Source organism: Haliotis rufescens, unplaced genomic scaffold (genome assembly GCF_023055435.1).
Source record: "Haliotis rufescens isolate VD_foot unplaced genomic scaffold, xgHalRufe1.0.p SCAF_20, whole genome shotgun sequence".
NCBI classification, from domain to species: domain Eukaryota; kingdom Metazoa; phylum Mollusca; class Gastropoda; order Lepetellida; family Haliotidae; genus Haliotis; species Haliotis rufescens.
In genome coordinates this window covers 13,976,052-13,996,549 of record NW_025963891.1, presented here as the reverse complement: position 1 = coordinate 13,996,549, position 20,498 = coordinate 13,976,052, and the positions used below count along the sequence as shown (strand labels likewise).

Below are 20,498 nucleotides of genomic sequence, written 5' to 3'. Positions count from 1 at the left end.
AGTGAGAAGGTACAATGTAGTGGATATGTTTAGCAACTAGTACAACATGAATGATCTATTGTAATAAGGTACTATGTAGTGGAAATGTTTCGTAACTAATAGAGCACGAATGTCTGGTGTGAGAAGGCACTATGTTGTGGATATGTTCAGTCACTAATATAGAGTAGATGATCTGATGTGAGAAGGCACTATGCAGTGGATATGTTAAGTTACTAAGATAGTGTGAATGGTCCGATGTTTGAAGGTCCTATGCAGTGGACATGTTTAGCAACTCATGCAGTATGAATGATCTGTTGTATGAAGGTACTATGAACTGGATATGTTTAGTAACCTTTATAGTGTGAATTATCTGGTGTGAGAAGGCACTATGTTGTGGATGTGTTAAGTAACTAAGATAGTGTGAATGGTCTGGTGCAAGAAGGTACTATGTAGTGGACATGTTTAGCAACTAATACAGTATGAATGATTTGGAGTGAGATGGTACGATGTTGTGGATATGTTCAGTCACTAATATAGAGTAAATGATCTGATGTGAGAAGGCACTATGCAGTGGATATGTTAAGTTACTAAGATAGTGTGAATGGTCCGATGTTTGAAGGTCCTATGCAGTGGACATGTTTAGCAACTCATGCAGTATGAATGATCTGTTGTATGAAGGTACTATGAACTGGATATGTTTAGCAACTAAATAATATGAATGATTTGGAGTGAGATGGTACTATTTTGTGGATATGTTTAGTAACTAATATCGAGCGAATTATCTAGAGTAAGAAGGTACTATGTACTGGATATGTTCGATAACTATTAAAGTGTAAATGACCTGGAGTGAGAAGGTACTATGTAGTGGATATGTTTATTTACTAATATAGCATGAATTATCTGGAGTGAGAAGGGAATATGTAGTGGATATGTTTAACAACAAGTAAATCATGAATGATCTATTGTGACAAGGTACTATGTATTTCATATGTTTAGTAACTAATATAGAGTGAATGATCTGGAGTGAGATTGTACTATGTTGTGGATACGTTTTGTAACTAATATAGTGTGAAGTATCTGGTGTGAGAAGGTACTATGTAGTAGATATGTCCAGTAACTAATATAGAGTTAATATCTGGTGTGAGAAGCCACAATGTAGTGGATATGTTTAGTAACTAATAGAGCACGAATGTCTGGTGTGAGAAGGCACTATGTAGTAGATATGTTTAGTAACTAATATGGTGTGAATGATCTGGCGTGGGAAGGTATTATGTACTGGATATCTTTAGTAACTACTTTAGCATGAATTATCAGTTTGAGAAGGTACTATGTGGTGGATATGTTTAGTAACTAATACAGCATGGATGATCTGTGATGAGAAGGTACTATGTATTGGATATGTTTAGTAACTCATATAGAGTAAATGGCCTTGAATGAGATGGTACTATGTTGTGAATATGTTAAGTCACTAAGATAGTGTGAATGGTCTGGTGTTTGAACGTACTATGTACTTGACTTGTTTAGCAACGAATACAGTATGAATGATCTGTCGTAAGAAAGTACTATGAACTGGATATGTTTAGTAACTAAACAGCGTGAATGATTTGGAGTGAGATGTTACATGTTGTGGATATGTTTAGTAACTAATATAGAGCGAATGTATACTATGTACTGGATATGTTCAGTAACTCGTATAGTGTAAATGATCTGGTGTGAGAAAGTACTTTGATGTGGATATGTTTAGTAACTAATATAGATTGAATGATCTGGAGTGAGATGGTAGTATGTTGTGGAATTGTTAGTAACTAATACAGGATGAATGATCTGTTGTAAGAAGGTATCATGTACTTGTTATCTTTAGTAATAACTTTAGCAGGAATTATCTGGAGTGAGAAGGTACTATGTAGTGGATATGTTAAGTTACTGATACAGCATGCATGATGTGGTGTGAGAAGGTACTATGTAGGGGATATGTTTAGTAACTAAAATTGTGTGAATGATCTATTGTTAGAAGTTACTATGTACTGGATGTGTTTAGTAACTAATATAGAGTGAATGATCTGGAGTGAGAAGGAACTATGTAGGCAATATATTTAGTAACTAATACAGCATGAATCATCTATTTTGAGAAGGTTCTGTGTACTGGATATGTTTAGTTACTAATATAGAGTGAATTATCTGGAGTGAGATGGTAGTATGTTTTGGATATGTTTAGTAACTAATATAGTGTGAATGATCTGGAGTGAGAAGGTACTATGTAGTGGATATGTTTAGTAACTAAAATTGTGTGAATGATCTGGAGTGAGATGGTACTATGTACTGGATATGTTGAGTAAGTAATATGGAGTGAATGATCTGGAGTGAGAAGGTACAATGTAGTGGATATGTTTAGTAACTAATATAGAGTGAATTATCTGGAGTGAGATGGTACTTTGTACTGGATATGTTGAGTAAGTAATATAGAGTGAATTATCTGGAGTGAGAAGGTACTATGTAGTGGATATGTTTAGTAACTAATATAGAGTGAATTATCTGGAGTGAGATGGTAGTATGTTGTGGATATGTTAGTAACTAATACAGGATGAATGATCTGTTGTAAGAAGGTATCATGTACTTGTTATCTTTAGTAACAACTTTAGCATGAATTATCTGGAGTGAGAAGGTACTATGTAGTGGATATGTTAAGTTACTGATACAGCATGCATGATGTGGTGTGAGAAGGTACTATGTAGGGGATATGTTTAGTAACTCAAATTGTGTGAATGATCTATTGTTAGAAGTTACTATGTACTGGATATGTTGAGTAACTAATATAGAGTGAATGATCTGGTGTGAGAAGGTACTATATAGGCAATATATTTAGTAACTAATACAGCATGAATGATCTATTTTGAGAAGGTTCTGTGTACTGGATATGTTTAGTTACTAATATAGAGTGAATTATCTGGAATTATCGCGAATTGCGGCGCTTAGACGACTGGGCCACCCGTGCCCCCTTTTAGTAACTGATATAGCATGAATGAGATATTGTAAGAAGGTACGATGTACTGGATATGTTTAGTAACTAATATAGTATGAATGATCTGGTGTGAGAAGGTATCATGTACTTGTTATCTTTAGTAACAACTTTAGCAGGAATTATCTGGAGTGAGAAGGTATTATGTAGAGGATACGTTAAGTTACTGATACAGCATGCATGATGTGGTGTGAGAAGGTACTATGTAGGGGATATGTTTAGTAACTCAAATTGTGTGAATGATCTATTGTTAGAAGTTACTATGTACTGGATATGTTGAGTAACTAATATAGAGTGAATGATCTGAAATGAGAAGGTATTATGTAGTGAATATGTTTAGTAACTAATATAGAGTGAATTATCTGGAGTGAGATAGTACTATGTACTGGATATGTATAGTAAGTAATATAGAGTGAATGATCTGGTGTGAGAAGGTACTATGTAGGCAATATATTTAGTAACTAATAGAGCATGAACGATCTATTATGAGAATGTTCTGTGTACTTGATATGTTTAGTAACTAATATAGAGTGAATTATCTGGAGTGAGATGGTAGTATGTTGTGGATATGTTTAGTAACTAATATAGTGTGAATTATCTGGAGTGAGAAGGTACTATGTAGTGGATATGTTTAGTAACTACCTTAGCATGAATTATCTGGAGTGAGAAGTTGCTATGTGGTGGATATGTTTAGTAACTACTTTAGCATGAATGATCTATTTTGAGAAGGTTCTGTGTACTGGATATGTTTAGTTACTAATATAGAGTGAATTATCTCGAGTGAGATGGTAGTATGTTTTGGATATGTTTAGTAACTAATATAGTGTGAATGATCTGGAGTGAGAAGGTACTATGTAGGGGATATGTTTAGTAACTAAAATTGTGTGAATGATCTGGAGTAAGATGGTACTATGTACTGGATATGTTGAGTAAGTAATATAGAGTGAATGATATTGAGTGAGAAGGTACAATGTAGTGGATATGTTTAGTAACTAATATAGAGTGAATTATCTGGAGTGAGATGGTACTATGTACTGGATATGTTGAGTAAGTAATATAGAGTGAATTATCTGGAGTGAGAAGGTACTATGTAGTGGATATGTTTAGTAACTAATATAGAGTGAATTATCTGGAGTGAGATGGTAGTATGTTGAGGATATGTTAGTAACTAATACAGGATGAATGATCTGTTGTAAGAAGGTATCATGTACTTGTTATCTTTAGTAACAACTTTAGCATGAATTATCTGGAGTGAGAAGGTACTATGTAGTGGATATGTTAAGTTACTGATACAGCATGCATGATGTGGTGTGAGAAGGTACTATGTAGGGGATATGTTTAGTAACTCAAATTGTGTGAATGATTTATTGTTAGAAGTTACTATGTACTGGATATGTTGAGTAACTAATATAGAGTGAATGATCTGGTGTGAGAAGGTACTATATAGGCAATATATTTAGTAACTAATACAGCATGAATGATCTATTTTGAGAAGGTTCTGTGTACTGGATATGTTTAGTTACTAATATAGAGTGAATTATCTGGAATTATCGCGAATTGCGGCGCTTAGACGACTGGGCCACCCGTGCCCCCTTTTAGTAACTGATATAGCATGAATGAGATATTGTAAGAAGGTACGATGTACTGGATATGTTTAGTAACTAATATAGTATGAATGATCTGGTGTGAGAAGGTATCATGTACTTGTTATCTTTAGTAACAACTTTAGCAGGAATTATCTGGAGTGAGAAGGTATTATGTAGAGGATATGTTAAGTTACTGATACAGCATGCATGATGTGGTGTGAGAAGGTACTATGTAGGGGATATGTTTAGTAACTCAAATTGTGTGAATGATCTATTGTTAGAAGTTACTATGTACTGGATATGTTGAGTAACTAATATAGAGTGAATTATCTAGAGTGAGATAGTACTATGTACTGGATATGTTTAGTAAGTAATATAGAGTGAATGATCTATTATGAGAAGGTTCTGTGTACTTGATATGTTTAGTAACTAATATAGTGTGAATGATCTGGAGTGAGAAGGTGCTATGTAGTGGATATGTTTGGTAACTACTTTAGCATGAATTATCTGGAGTGAGAAGGCACTATATAGTGTAGAAGTTGAGTTACTAATACAACATGAATGATCTGGAGAGTGAAGGTACTATGTAGTGGATATGTTTAGTAACTAATATAGTGTGAATGGTCTGGAGTGATAAATAGTATATTAGAGCTTTTGGGAAAAATGCATTTTTAGGTAAAAGCTGACAGTAATGTGGATCGCTAGGTAGGACAGAAAACCGTTTCATAAATATGCTTTATTGACTTTCAAACAAGGAGGCTTATCAATAAATTAGGTTTAAATATTGAACAGTGATCACTTCATTGGAAGGCCAGCCAACATCAGTTATTGAGTCGTCTTCGAGTAGCTGCGAACGACGGAAACAGAGACGCGGTTCTTGACTCTGAGTTTCTGGACAGTTGCCTCAGCGGAGTCGGCTCTCTCCTCAGCGTACTCCAGGTCCTGTTGCATCTTGCGGAACTTGCCCAGGTTCATGGTCGCAATCTCCTCCTGGAAGCAACGGAAATAGGTTCATGTTTAATTGAGTTTATATGAAATTTGGGGTTTGCTGTGGAAATTAGACATTGTGATCCTAGCTCCTTCTCCAACTAACAATTGTTTGGTCTCATGTATTGTTTGTTAGGCATAACTAAGGAGTTGATGGATGACAAAGTGGACACAATTTATGGATACCAACTTGTTTGTTGTGGTCTTATGTAGCCTAATCCACATAAGTGGATATATGTGCGGGGAGATAATGAGAACACAGTTTCTATTGAATCGATATTAACTGAATATGATAAGGCATTACAAGATGAAAAGGTTTCAGTGTTGGTTGTTGAACCTCTATTAACTTTGCATGAGCCTGCATTGTAGAGGATGAATCCATCCTTTTTCCACTGGTAAATGTTTGATACATTCAGATTAATACAGGTGAGTGTTCAAAGTGAATATGTCTTCACTTACCACTTCCTCAATATGTATCTTGTAGGCCTTCAGTTTAGCATTCAGCTTGTCCACAGTCTCCTGGAGTCTCTCCTGGGTCTTCCTGTCCTCTTCTGCTTGGAAAGCTAGATCCTTCAGACGACGTTCAGCAAAACGAGAACTTTTCCGGGTTTCCGCATGGAGGCGCTGCTCGTTCTCAAGCTCAGAATTCAGTTCACGAATCTAAACGAATACAAACGAAGATATACAACACTACTGAATAAGGCAATATCTCATTTTGTGATAATTAAATACTTTCACAATTATTTGTTCATTTTTTTCGTAGATGATTAGTTTGGCATATATTTGATATCCCATTACATATATACTAGTATTATACTGTTGGAATGCAACAGACTACAACTCTGCCGCATAACACCCACCTTATGCTCGAGTTTCTGGATCATCTTCCTGCCACCCTTGATTCCCAAGCCCTCGGTTTCTTCAAATCGGATCAGAAGCTCCTTCACTTGACTCTCAAAGTGCATCTTGACCTTCATCAGCTGCCTGCTGTTGTTCTGCTCAACTCGGAGCTCTTCAGACACACGGGTGAAATCAGCAACAGCGCGCTTACAGTTCTCCTCGGATATCTTGATGTGGCTTCTCATGTCATCAAGGTCGGACTGTAGACAATAAAGAAACAAATAATTAATGCATTGGACAGGTGCACATGTCGGTTATGTATGGTTATTTACTGGCTTCAGAGGAAAAGAGTTGGAGCAAAAGAAGCTATGGCAGCTTGCTAACTATGAAACACGATTATATTCTGTCCACTTGTTGATTCTGGATTAAGGTGCTATCATGATAGGTCCCTGTGAAACAACAAAATCAATCAGAACCTTTTTGACAATGGACATCACGTTTTTGCCATTTCGGGTGCTCACTTTATCATCAAAGCCCAAAGCGGCCAATGGTCGTAATCGGGGACTATCATGAATTCAAGTCCACCATCCGAGGATCCTGGCGTTACAGAACTTTACTCTACACAATCACAGGTTCCTCAGTTGGTCATATACTCAGTACATTAATGTTTGTTTTAAAATATCTGATTCTTAACTGCTGTCTCACCTGCATAGCAGTGATGTCGCTCTCAAACTTCCTCTTCTGGCTTGAAGTTGAGGTGATCTGGACGGTAAGCATGTTCATGCGTGCTGTGATGTCATTCAGTTCAAGTTCGGCGGCCTTGCGGGCGCGTTCAGACGATTCCAAAGATGTGCGCATCTCCTCACTCTCTCCCTTTAGTATGTTACAGCGGCGTTCAAGAGACTGGTAAGCTTCGCGAGACTCTTCGCGTGATCTCTGGAAATCCTCGACCTTAATGTACAGCTCCTAAAATCAAAAATCAAATTTGAGTGTTAATATTTTCTACTAAATATATCCCAATATACTTTCGATAAACTTATGTCTGCAAAAATGATTCAGCTGATTCTAGCGATATCTGAGAATTGACGGAAACCTCTTATAACCTGCTGTTGTATATGTCGAATACTTAAGAATGATTGTGGGACATATTATATACCCTGATCTCAACGTAGAATTTCTTGGAACTTGTCTCAGCCTCAACACGAGAACGATTTGCTGCATCAAGGGCGATCTCAAGCTCATTGATGTCTTGTTCTAATTTCTTCTTGATCTTCATGGCGTCATTCTTGCCCTTGGTTTCGGATTCCAAACTGATTTGCAGGGACGCCAGAACCTTTTGATGGTTGCGACTGCAGAAATACATATGCATAATCAATAAGCTTTGAATAAAGATCCTATATGAACTACTAGGCTTGTTAGACACTTCTACACTGAGGCAATAAAATCGGTCTGTATACTTTGGACTTACATTGTTTGACATCGAACGGATAAATCGTTTCATTATGTGACTGGTTAATGCAAGAAAAAGAAAGTCTGTAGAAAAATGTATAATATCAATATCTCACCGAGTATTCTCAAAGTCTTCTTCCTTCTCTGCTATACGTCTGTCAATGTCTGCTCTGACTTGAGCCAACTCCAAAGTTATCCTCGTCACCTTGGCCTCCTCCTGTTCTAGAGAGGACTCAATCTCCTCCAGGGCAGTCTGGAGTTCCTCCTTCTCCATCTGGAGACGTTTGCACATCTTTTCGACGTCGTGAACGCCACGGCCTCCGTCACTTAACTGAGAAGTTACTTCCCGGACTTCAACTGATAAATTTCAAGCGTAAGAGTGTATGAAAATATACATGTACAAATAGCTGATTAAGTAAACTTAAGAATGAAAATAATACTGAATATAGACAACCGAGACAATTTAAGACAATTTATAAAGATTTAATTTATAAAGATAAGTCCGTGATGATTCAAACAGTAGGGCACCTGTTACATAATTTCATAAGTATCCGTAAAAAGCACAAGACACATACCAGACAAGTTTTTGTTTTCTCTTGTTAAAGTCTCCACTTGACTGTGGTATTCCTCAACTTGACTACGGAACCGGAAGAGTTCAGTTGAGTAGTTACGTGACTCTTTTTGAGAAACTTCTAGCTCTGTCTGCAAGTTGGTGACCTTGACCTGCCATTCCTGCACCGTCCTGTCAAACATTCTCTGCTTCTTCTCCAAGGTCGTAGATGTTGCGTTAGCCTGAAGTGCGTTTTGGTTGGAATGATGCATATCACTACAGCAAGTGCATGTACATAAAAAGCCATTAGCTACAGATAAAACAAAACCTGTTCACAGAGATGACCATGATTAATTTTGAAACATGTTATAAGGATATAGAAGCAATGAAAGTTCAAAGAGTCGGTTGTAAGTAATTTAGTAATCCGCCTTTGTTCTCGACTCTTTTGCTTCCTTTTTCACCTTTCGCGAAAACCTGGTATCATCACTATTTTATAATGATTCGTGAACACGTGCTAATGATAAAGTCGGAATTGTACTTTCGACTGTGTTTTGGGCAGAGCTTTCTTATGATTATGGAAAGGACGTTGTCGCTTTTTTGTTATATATTGATGAGAATACCATGTACAACATGTACTTACCCTATCAACATCAACCATGAGATCTTCTAATTCTCCCTGTAGTCTAAATTTGACCTTCTCCAGCGCATTGCACTTGGCATAGGCTGTTTGTAGGCATTGTTCTGACTCTGTCAGTTTAACCTGGAGACGACGCCTGAAGAACCAAACATTTCTATTGCAACAGGACACAAATTATATAAGTCTTCTGAACCACTCAACATAACTATTCTATAGGAAATTTTACATGTCTGTCAAAGTCAAACAAAATATTTGTGTTGATATTAGTTTATAAAGATACCTTTCAAGAAATTAGCCTTTTTGTTACCTGGACTCTTCAATTTCTTCCATCCTACAAATGCCCTCAGTTTCGAACTTGGACTTCCACTGCTGAGCTTCATTGTTCGCCTTAGCCAGCTGACGCTGAAGTGTGGCAGTCCTCTCGTGTTCTTCCTCAAGCTGATCACGGAAGCTCTCCATATCCGAGTTCAGGTTTCGAACATCAGATTGGAGTTTCATGCGAATCTGCAGAAGACGTTATTGAGATGTGATACATTAGCGTTCACGTTAATAGACAAATGCACATGTACTGTTGTGCATTTCAAATGAAATATCAATAATAAGAGACATTTCTAATAGTCAGTATTGTTGATAACAGTTTTGCCGTGCCATTACGTTATTCACTTACTCTTGTTGACTATGTTGACTAAAATGATAATGCGATTAGATTATGTGAATAGCCTACCCTTGATTCTTCCTCCAAACTTTTCTTGGCTTCCTCCAAGTGACTAGACAGAGTGGACTTCTCTTTACTCAGGTGACTGACGTGATGTTCAGCCTCCTCGAGCTGACGGGTGAGGTCACTACATTCTGTCTGTAGTTTGAACTTTTGGGACTGGATTTCATTGATTTGTCGAGTTCCCTCTTCAATCGTCACGTTCATCTCGGTGATATGGGTCTCCACCTGTTTGGACATCTTTTCGGAGCAACCCTGAGAGGGAGAAGGGTTCTAATATAGGTCATTGAAGAAGGATTTTATGGATTCTTTATCAGTTTATTGATATTGTTTAGACATTAGATATACTGTTTCATCTAAAGAACGCAATAACAATATCAATAGACAAACACATGCAGTTGCTTACCCTGTTCTTCTTGACGTGATCCAGCTGGGTTTGAAGTTCATCAATTTCCCCCTTCATTATTTGCTTCTCCTTCTCGAGTCTGAGGACATGATTGAAACAGGGGTTCAACAAAGGTCTAAATGTGCTTTATGAATTCAACCAGTTATTATTCTCTACAATTACAAATGACTCGCAAGTGTGACATTATATCACATCACTTACTTGCTCTTCAGTTTGAGTAGTTGTTCAAGCTGATCACTGAACTCGTTGACAGCATCTTGGTGTTTCTTACGAAAGACAGTAATCTGTGTTTCATGGTGAATAGCACTTTCTTCAAGATCCCGGCGCATCTTTAGAATCTCATGTTCCCGTTTCTTGTTTAGCTCAACCTGTCACAATATGAACAGATCAAATATAGTTATGAAAATCATGCGTTTTGTTATATTATTATAATTGTCATACAGAAATATACAAAATACTCCCAGGATCAGGGACGAAAAAAACCTTTTTAGTGTGTCAGTGATAATACTCAAGATCTTTGAAATGGCATATATTTCTTTTGTAGCCTGAAGGATGTACCTGAATTGACGTGGCACCACCAGCTTCGTCCAAACGTTCAGAAAGTTCTTCAAGTTCACGAGCAAACTCCATCCTTTGCTTCTCAACCTTGCATCTTGATTGTCTTTCTGCTTCTAGTTCCTCCTCAAGTTCCTCAATGTGAGCCTAAATTAGGACCAGAAGGCTGTTGAATCGATCTATATGTTTGGTTTAGTGTTCATATTAAGCGTTATATTACGAAATTAATTTGTCTTGAAGAAACAAATAATTTTCACAAGTGGTGTGTTTAGGCTGTACATTGAGCATAAAAAAAATGAACGGTTTATTTTTATACCTGCAACTCCTTGATTTTTCTCTGAAGTTGAGCCCCATGACCTTGCTCATCTTCAAGCTGTGTGCTTATTGTGGCCATATCTTTGTCCTTCCTAAATAAAGGAAATACGTGTCAATCACATAGTCATCAAGTAATTACCTTTCCTCTGCATTTTAACAGAGTAAACACGTACGAAGTACAAATGACAATAAACATAGTCTTGTGAAAAACACCACAGTACCTCTTAATGGTGTCTTCCATTTCACGCCTAATGCGCTCCAGTTCTTCAACAACTTCCTGTGTCATCTTCAGATCTTGTTCCAACTTTCTCTTGACCTTCTCAACGTCAGCTCGCACCTTTTTCTCACGTTCAAGAGTGTCCTCCATATCATCTAGAGAATGTTCTAGTTTGGTTTTTAATTTAGTAAGGTGGTTCACCTTGTCTTCCTCAGCCTGAAGAGCGTCAGCTGTTTTCTGGTTTTGGGATTCAATGTCCTTCTTGTTTTTTGATAATTTAGCCACAGCTTCATCTTTCTGGGCAATTTCATCTTCTAGGGTTCTGATTTGGTTTTCTTTGGTTTTGGTTTCTTGATCAGCCTACAACAGAAAAACACCTTTATGTGAGCTTTGTTTAAAATTCCTTTGGAAAGTATCATCGTTTGTCATCGTAATGCGAGATAAGCCTAAAGTGATGTATTCCTTAGACGTTTACCATTCTGGTGAATCCCACGATCGTGATATGGTACTGAGATGGTTCAGATGGGACCCCTAAATATTTAAGGCACAGATAGCGAATTGCAGTGTACTAGCTAGATATCTCAACCACCGTTTCCTAGCCCATATCTTGTGGACCATCACTTGGCAGTTTCATTAACCTGCATGCTATCTAATTAATTACGTTCCCTTAATTATCTGCTTTAATTACCACGAATCCCAACTCGAGAGATTATTTACATACCTTATCAAGGCACCTCTCAAGTTCCTCAATATCCTTCTTCAACTCGTTGTTTTCGGTTTCCATTTGTTTCCTCCTCTCAACAGCATCAGCATTTACATCTTCCTCATCCAAGAGACGTTCCTCCAGTTCCTTCAGTTGAGTTTCAAAGTCATTTTTTTGTTTCAGCAACTGCTCAACTCTTTCTTCGCAGTCATCGATGGTGTCTTGCTTTGTCTGGACCTCTAGGAATAGATCATTTTTAGCCTGCATCAAGGTAACATTCTGTTCCTCGAGTTCCTTTGATCTGGAAGTGATCTTCTCCAGCTCTCCTTTTGTTTTGGCCAGTGCTTCCTCCTTTTGTTTCATTTCATCTTCAGCAGCAGCAATACTGAGAAGAGGCTTGACCTTGGTGTAGAATCTCCACCAGCACCAGTTCCTCATAGCCAGCCATTTGCGGATATTCTTCTGAATCATTTCCAGGGCAACTCTAAAAAGGAAATTCTATAATGACAATAACCATTTTATAAAAGCGCCTTTTCGTATATCTTCAATAGAAGACAGGAACATCAAATGTTAAATTCAAACAATAAAGCTGATATGCAGGTTACGTGTACACTGATGGTTACCTCTTGTCATGAAGATTCTTTAGGTATGTCCTCATTAAGTAGCCGCGTATGTGAGCTTGGAAGAGAGCCACAATCGTGGACAGACGCTCGTCACGGAGCTCCTCAAGGTGACCGAGGACACCGGCCTTGAAAAACACTTTGGTATTGCCCAGACGATACTCATCTGGGTTCATTTGCAGAGCCTCCAAGATTTTCCCAGAGACAACTTTGCCCTCAACGAAGCCTTGGGGAATAGCATTGGGAGCCAAGATGGAGTATCTGTTTGTAAAAAAAAGACAACTTCATTTAAATATTTGTTGATGTTGAATTTGAGGGATTGTGTAAAACAAATGCAAATTAAAAAATGGAAACGAATTACAATGACGTAATCAATGTGATAAATATATCACCCTACAGTAAATAAACATATTCAACATTGATCAAGGCGAGCATTTTTCACCTTTGTTTGAATTCAGAGTACACGACTCTGCTGGGAAAACCCTTCCTGCAGATACGGATTCCTTCAAGTACACCATTACACTGAAGCTGGTGGAGCACGAGACCAGCATCAATCAGACCTGGAAATAGAAATCCAGTTCACCTTCATGAGTACAATGACAGGTCGACTTTTTTTAAATGAAATCATAATTTACTTTGTATACATGATACGATTAACAGCATGTGATGTTCAATCAAAGAAACGAATGTAACTTCTGTAAGCACCTGGTGTTTTGGTCTCGTTGGGGATGATACATCGTACAAAGTGTGGGTGAGTTGTGTACAAGTTCTTCATCAGCTTGTTTAGCGATTCCTGAAACAAATACATTTCATCATGATCTCTTACATCAGGCGGTTATAATGTTTTGAGAGTAAGTGAACGAGTGAGTGAGAATGTTTGACATAGTTACATTGGGTCTCTTTTGAGAGGAAGTGAGTGAGTGAGAATTTCTGCATAAGTTCTACCATGTCACGGTGAGTTTTTAAAATGCTAAAGTATAAATGTATAAGGTATGTTTGACTTACTATACACTTTTAAATAGCACAGTGAAAGATATTAATCAATATAATCCTACCCTGTGAGTGGCAGAGATTGTCTGGAAAGCAGAACTCTTCTTCTTCTTTTTACCGGCACCAGCAGCTGCTGCAGCATCTGAAACATTGACGGGATATACATTATTAATACAGAGAGGGATGTTTGCCATCATTTGAGTTTTAAGATAATTTATGAATATAGTATTTAATGTGCTCCTTTTGTGAATCCCTATGTCGTTCATGTTGAACTTACATACATAAAGCAACCACAAGCATTTCATTTGAGCATGAGTGACATTACCCTAACCCTGACCCTAACCCTAACCTACACACCTGCTTCAGCTGGAGTGAAGAGCAACTGCACAAGTGGTTCTTTTGACTGTTTCAGGAGATCAACAATGGTCTCATTGACAGGGTCCTTGTTCTTCTCGAGCCAGCCTCCAATGTTATAGGGAACAGTTCCGGCGTAGTGCTTCAGGGCGAAGTCACCGTGTTGACCTCCCTTCATTGACTTATTTGGCTTAAGGAAGTTTGGAGACTTGCCCATGTGGTTCTCGGTCAGTTTGTCTTTAAAGCTCTTGTCAGATGCTTTGGGGAACATGCACTCCTCTTCCAAGATAGACAGTATACCCAAAGGCTGTAACATGATCATTTATAGAATATCTGGTTACGAGAAGATCGTAGTGTTATATTGTTTAGCTCTGTGCTATGTTTATCAACATAATCATATTAGTTATGGTGTCCTTAGTTGCCGTATATTGTGCCATATTAGGTTAGCAGAAAAATATTGGGCGAGGCGCGTGCTTACCTAATATGACACCGTATACGGCAACTAAAGACACCATGACGAAAAGTTTACACTCTCTGGTATCCATATCGCACGTGTCATGTCAAAATGTCATGTGAAATATGTGAGGTGGGTGTTGGAAAATCCAAGATGGCTGTTACTGACGGTATATACTGTCTCATATTAGGTCAGTATCAACCATCTTGGATTTTTACTTACGGTATACGGGCTCATGTGGGGTCAGTAGATCTGCTCTCTGATTAATTTCACTTTGAGGCATTATAATGCTCTTTATAATAGTATGCAAAAGTCTAATTGACCAATTACAGTCAATTATATGAGAAGGACCTTACCTTTTCAATGAGTTCAATGCAGGCCTGTAAATCCATGCCGAAGTCAATGAATTCCCAGACTATGCCTTCCTTCTTGTATTCCTCTTGCTCCAGCACAAACATGTGGTGGTTGAAGAATTGCTGCAGGCGCTCGTTAGTGTAGTTGATGCACAGTTGCTCGAAGCTGTTGAACTGTATGACATATATCAATCTTGTAAGTCTAAGAACAATCATTATTTGTTACAACTCACTGTTAACGGAAACGTAATAGTTCTTATGGAATGTCTTTTGATAACTACATCTATTATGTTTTTTTACTACTATAAAAACGAGTGTTACTTACATCAAAGATCTCAAACCCTGCAATATCCAGCACACCAATGAAGAACTGTCTGGGTTTCTTGGTGTCCAGGGAGTGGTTGACTCTCTTGACCAGCCAATTAAACACACGATCGTAGAGGGATTTGGACAAAGCACCAACAGAATAGAGAACCTGATTCTTGGTTCGTCCTTGAGTGACGTAATCCATTGCTACCTTGATCTTGGGTTTACACAGAGCCTTCAGGAAGTCACCACAGTTGACGCCCAACAGGAAGGAAACCTTCTCAGCCTCAGCAGTTCCATCAGGCTCAGCCTGTTCACCCTTCTGTTTGAACTGCATCTCACCCATGTGCAAAATTGAACCAGTGCATTTATAGGCGCTCGTTTTCTCATCCCCAGTGAATCCCAGGACATCAAAGGCTTCCTAAATGAAAATGGAACGTTAACATGGAAGGGGTGCTAAGTAAAAAGACAATGGTTTTACTGATTTTGTTATATATAAAGAGAAATTTCTTCGATTTCCAGTACAACCTGAAATGCAAATGATTGTGTAAACCATATTCATAAATTTATTCTGTTCTATGAAGAGTGTAATTATGGAACTAACATCAGTCATCTTCATCTCCTCAACATCGTCGATGCCGTTGACTGTAAGGACTCCCTGGTTGATGAAGGTGTACAGACCAGCATCAGGTTTGGCCACAATCGTCTCTGTAAATAAAGATTGATTTGGATTAATGAATTTAGTAATAGTTCGAATTATGTATTTTTCGTTCATATTAACGCTAGGTTTAACGCATTATGATATGTGGTTCTGCTTACCTAACACAGATGGAACAGCCTGTGACAGCATCTGGTAGAAGATGTGGTAGTTCCTTTCAACAGATTGTTGATACGTCACGCGAGATTTCTCAAGAAGATCTGGAAAAAGATAGAATCCATTATAGTCAATTTGTCTCACAGACATAAGTAATGTCGTGTGAATAGAAATAAAATATATTCATTTTATGTACATTTATCACAATAAATATACGATTATAATAAGTGTGGTCTAGTTACTCACATGTTTCAATATCTGCACCAGCGATTTTGCCAGATGTGGCGAAGTGAATTCGGACGAATTTTCCCTGCAGTGGAAAATAATGTCTCACAATCATTCGTGAATACATAAAGCAGTCAGATCCGTTTAGGACAATGACAAAATATGCCACATTCTTAATTATATACGGTGCTTTGATTATGTATAACTGCCAGCAACATAAACTAGTGTCCAAAAGAAACGATACCAACTTATTTTCAAAATTGTTTTTTACTAAGTGAATTGTCAAGTATGAAAACATGCCAATTCGTATTGCACACAGTATAGTCGATAAAAAATACCGGGAACACGTGATCACTTCCGGGAAAAAACGTAAATTTCGTGAAAGTGACATTTCCCTCTCTAGCATGTTCTGCACGTGCAGAAAAACTGTATAAAACGGCTGATCAGACACGTTGATATCACAGCAACAAAAAGAACACAAGATATGCCACGTTTGACAGCCATCGAGAGAGAGAGAGCCGTTGGAATGGTCCAACAAGGAGCGTCACACGTCGACGTCGCCAGAAGGTTTGGCTGCGCACGCATCACTATCACCAGGTTGATGCAGCGGTTACGTCAGACAGGTGAGACGTCAGACAGGCCCAGGAGTGGAAGACCACGAGTAACCACGCCCCGTGAAGATCGTTACATCCGGGTATTACACCTGAGGAACCGCACCGTAACAGCGACGTCCACGGCGGCTACAGCACTGGGACACAGGATCAGTCGACAGACCGTCTACAGGAGACTACGGCAGTATGGTATCCGGCCACGTCATCCCTACCGCGGACCGCTCCTGACGCCTCGACACCGGAACAACAGACTGATCTTGGCCAGGCGAGTTCGACGTTGGCAACGGCGGGACTGGGCACGTGTTATGTTCTCTGATGAGAGCAGATTCCTCATCTTCAGAAACGATGGACGGCAGCTTGTATACCGACGATTTGGTGAACGTTTGGCGCCTAACTGTATCCAACAGGTCCGGCCGTTTGGAGGTGGAGGGTTAATGGTTTGGGGTGGCATATGTGGTGACGTCAAAACGATGCTTGTCGTAATTCGTGGAAACCTGAATGCACAGCGTTATCTTGATGACATCCTACGGCCTGTTGTGGTGCCCTTTATTCAGCAACAGCCTCGTGGACTCCTTTTCCAACATGACAATGCAAGGCCACACACAACAAGATTGACACAGAACTTCCTTGCCAACGCCAACGTACAGGTTTTGCCATGGCCCGCATGTTCACCGGACATGAATCCCATCGAGCACTTATGGGACCACCTCGATCGGCAAATCCGACGTCGCCGTGTGCCTCCAGTCAACGTCCAGGACTTGGAACGATGTCTCCTCGGGGAATGGCAACGCATCACTCCCAACGTCATCAGACGTTTGACGACATCAGTCCGTAGGCGTGTTCTGGCATGTATTGATGCTCACGGTGGACATACCCGCTACTGACTTGACTTTGAGACGTGTGGTGTGACATTTCCCGTTGTTTCTGTGATCAGTGCTCTAACGAAATGTTCATTTTTCGACCCCACCCATCTTTAAAGGCTTGTCATATTGGTTGTACAGATTTTATTGAAATGAAATTTTTGTACAGATGTTGTGAAAGGATTTCTCAAAAGCATAACACCAATCCTAAACTTCTGCATTGTTGAGTTTTTCTTTTATGTCGTTGCAAACAGGTGGTATCGTTTCTTTTGGACACTAGTTTATATTATTTCTATTTTCGGGGAAAACATCACAGCATCGGAGTAAACAATATTCGAATAACTTACGAATCTGGAGGAGTTGTTATTACGGGATGTCTTGGCGTTTCCGTAGGCCTCAAGAACAGGATTAGCTTGCACGATTTGATCTTCGAGTGATCCCTTTCAAAGATACAATAAGTGTGTGTCTAAACAATGTATATCAAATGTATCAAGAAGAAGTCTGATTGTTTCATTTATTCTCAGGATATATTTGAAAATCGTGTTATGTTAAGAACGATCATTGAAACTGAAACGAAAACTGAAATTCTTACATTGCTTCTGAAAGTTAGCTTTCACGTCTCACCTTCTTGTCCTCTTGTTCCCCTTCTCCTTTGGAGGCGGCGGCGACAAAGGCGAAATAGGCGATGACCTTCTTGGTGTTCTCAGTCTTTCCGGCTCCAGATTCACCACTGATTTGAATGTGATTATCAATTTTAAATGCTTGCTAATACATGTTATTATTTAATAACACATCGGTATTAAATTTAAAATATTGTTTTACTATCTAAAATTATTCACTGTTTTTTCAGAAAGTGATTTATACCACAGCGTAGTAAGATTATGATTTATGTTTACAATCTCATGTTGAAAAGGTAACACTGCTTTCTTCTTGTGATCTTGTACTGTATTGTACTCGTAAAAGTTAACTTACGTGATCAGCATGGATTGATTTTCACGATCTGTAACAAACAGTAGTAATACTCAAACTATTAGTAACATGTAAGTTGGTTGGTTTGTTGTTTAACGCCGCACTCAGCAATATTCCAGCTATATGACGGCAGTCTGTAAATAATCGAGTCTGGACCAGACAATCCAGTGATTGATCTCATGAGCATCGATCCACGCAATTGGGATCGATGACATGCATCAACCAAGTCAGCGAGCCTGACCACTCGATCCCGTTAGTCGCCTTTTACGATAAGCATAGTCGCCTTTTACGTCAAGCATGGGTTGCTGAAGACCTATTCTACCTCGAATCTTCACGGGTCAGTAAAGTCTTGTGAGAGGAGCATGAAGAATAATTGTATACACTTGTATATATTACTTAACGCGTTAAGTTAGCCCTTCAAACAATTGTTGTTGTTTTTATATTAGTCAATTATTGTTATTTTTTAATAGCAGAAAACTAAACCTACCTTGGACCATGAATTGGTAGGCGTTGTCCGAGATGGAGAACAAGTGAGGAGGCATCTCGGTCTTCCTCTTGCCTCTGTACTTGGCTACGATGGACGGGGTGTAGATGGGGAGACGACGGTAGGGGTTGATGGCGATGCAGAACAAGCCAGAGTATGTCTGAAGGACGGAGATTATCAAGTCTATGATCAATTGTTACGCTGATGCTGTTTTGTTAATTCAATATATCAAGGTTCATGTTGGTAATATGGTTCATCTTATGTATGTGCTACATAGAATGACACTTACATAGATCATGCCAGAGGTGTACCTGGACCTCAGGTTATACAGGACGGCGGCTTCGTTCAGGTAGGTCATGTTGGCGATATCCTCGATCTTCTCGAACTTGGGAGGGTTCATCGATTGAATTTCGTCTTTTTTGAACGTCTTAGTCTGAAATAATAAGTATTGTATTGAATGATGGACAGCGACACCTCTTTGTTTTCGTGCATTCACAACTGGCCGATGATGAACAACACACATTGTCATTTATTAAATAGTACCTGTCAATCGACGTTTTGAAAAAAAAAGTAATTTGTAAGTATGCATTGATGGTATATGTATAATCTTATTTAGTAGTACCTCATTCGTCTCAAGGATAAGGACGGTGACCTCCTCGCCCTTTGTGCTCTTCAGTTCTGCAGCACGGAAACCCTGGTCTGCATCAGGGGCCCAGCATGATTTCTTGGCATCAAAGGACTTGTTCTGCTCCTTCAGCAGCTTCTTGCGGTCCACAGCAAGATACTGCATCTCAGGGTCGGTGGGATCGTAGGAGGCCATGTTGACAAGTGTCGTAGATGGAGTGGGTTCGAAAGCAAGGAAATGGCTAACAGCTCTGAAATATGGAAAGATATTGCAGTAATAAATGCGCCAAAGAAGACTTCAAACATTACCCTAGGGGGATTCCAGTACGGATGTCCGGTATGAATATGGCGTGTCTGCACAGTGTGGGGGAAGTGACGCAGTTCGTAGGCGTTTACAATTTTGGTGAAACCCTCCAAGACGGGTTTGGTTCTGACAAACAATGTGTCATAATTATAACAACCTGTTACAGCTCAAATGTCGTACCTAAGACCGCAGGACCAACAGTAAGAATCCATCGTATTATAGTGTTTTAATATTGAGAAAACAAATAAAACAAGAAACAAAAGTTAGTTTTATCCATGGTATTGTCATTCTGGAAATGCATGGTTATTAATAGGCGGGATATACTTACGAGTACAGCTGATCTGATGTTTCGGAAGAAATGAACCTGTATATATACCCAAGGAATTCAAGCGTACATTTGCATAAAAACATATGATTGGTTGACTAAAATAATTCAGATTTCTCATTGGATGTGCCCGAAGAGCTGACCAACAATGTCATATGATACTCCACCCGTAACAGGGTTGACCACGTGGATTGGGTCGTGACCAGTGCGCCCCCCCTCCGCCAACCCCCACCCCCTCGCCCCACTCCTC

General features: G+C 39.0%; 1 protein-coding gene across 1 annotated transcript; it reads right to left on the bottom strand.

Annotated features, from left to right (window-relative positions):
* Window positions 1-5,302: 5,302 nt before the first annotated feature.
* Window positions 5,303-19,847, bottom strand: LOC124131867 (myosin heavy chain, striated muscle-like). The gene is made up of 32 exons (XM_046495373.2): window positions 19,618-19,847; window positions 19,285-19,428; window positions 18,999-19,155; window positions 18,515-18,542; window positions 18,167-18,272; window positions 17,890-17,982; window positions 16,093-16,156; window positions 15,852-15,950; window positions 15,637-15,740; window positions 15,052-15,453; window positions 14,730-14,900; window positions 13,923-14,226; window positions 13,631-13,707; window positions 13,281-13,368; window positions 13,018-13,135; window positions 12,579-12,836; window positions 11,974-12,439; window positions 11,257-11,612; window positions 11,037-11,127; window positions 10,724-10,867; window positions 10,367-10,533; window positions 10,166-10,244; window positions 9,769-10,014; window positions 9,352-9,548; window positions 9,048-9,180; window positions 8,433-8,649; window positions 7,974-8,214; window positions 7,565-7,757; window positions 7,114-7,374; window positions 6,429-6,668; window positions 6,028-6,228; window positions 5,303-5,571 (listed from the first exon to the last, which is right to left on the bottom strand). The coding sequence occupies exons 1-32, from the start codon at window positions 19,813-19,815 to the stop codon at window positions 5,407-5,409; spliced, it is 5,808 nt and encodes a 1,935-aa protein (XP_046351329.2). The 5' UTR covers window positions 19,816-19,847; the 3' UTR covers window positions 5,303-5,406.
* Window positions 19,848-20,498: the final 651 nt, after the last annotated feature.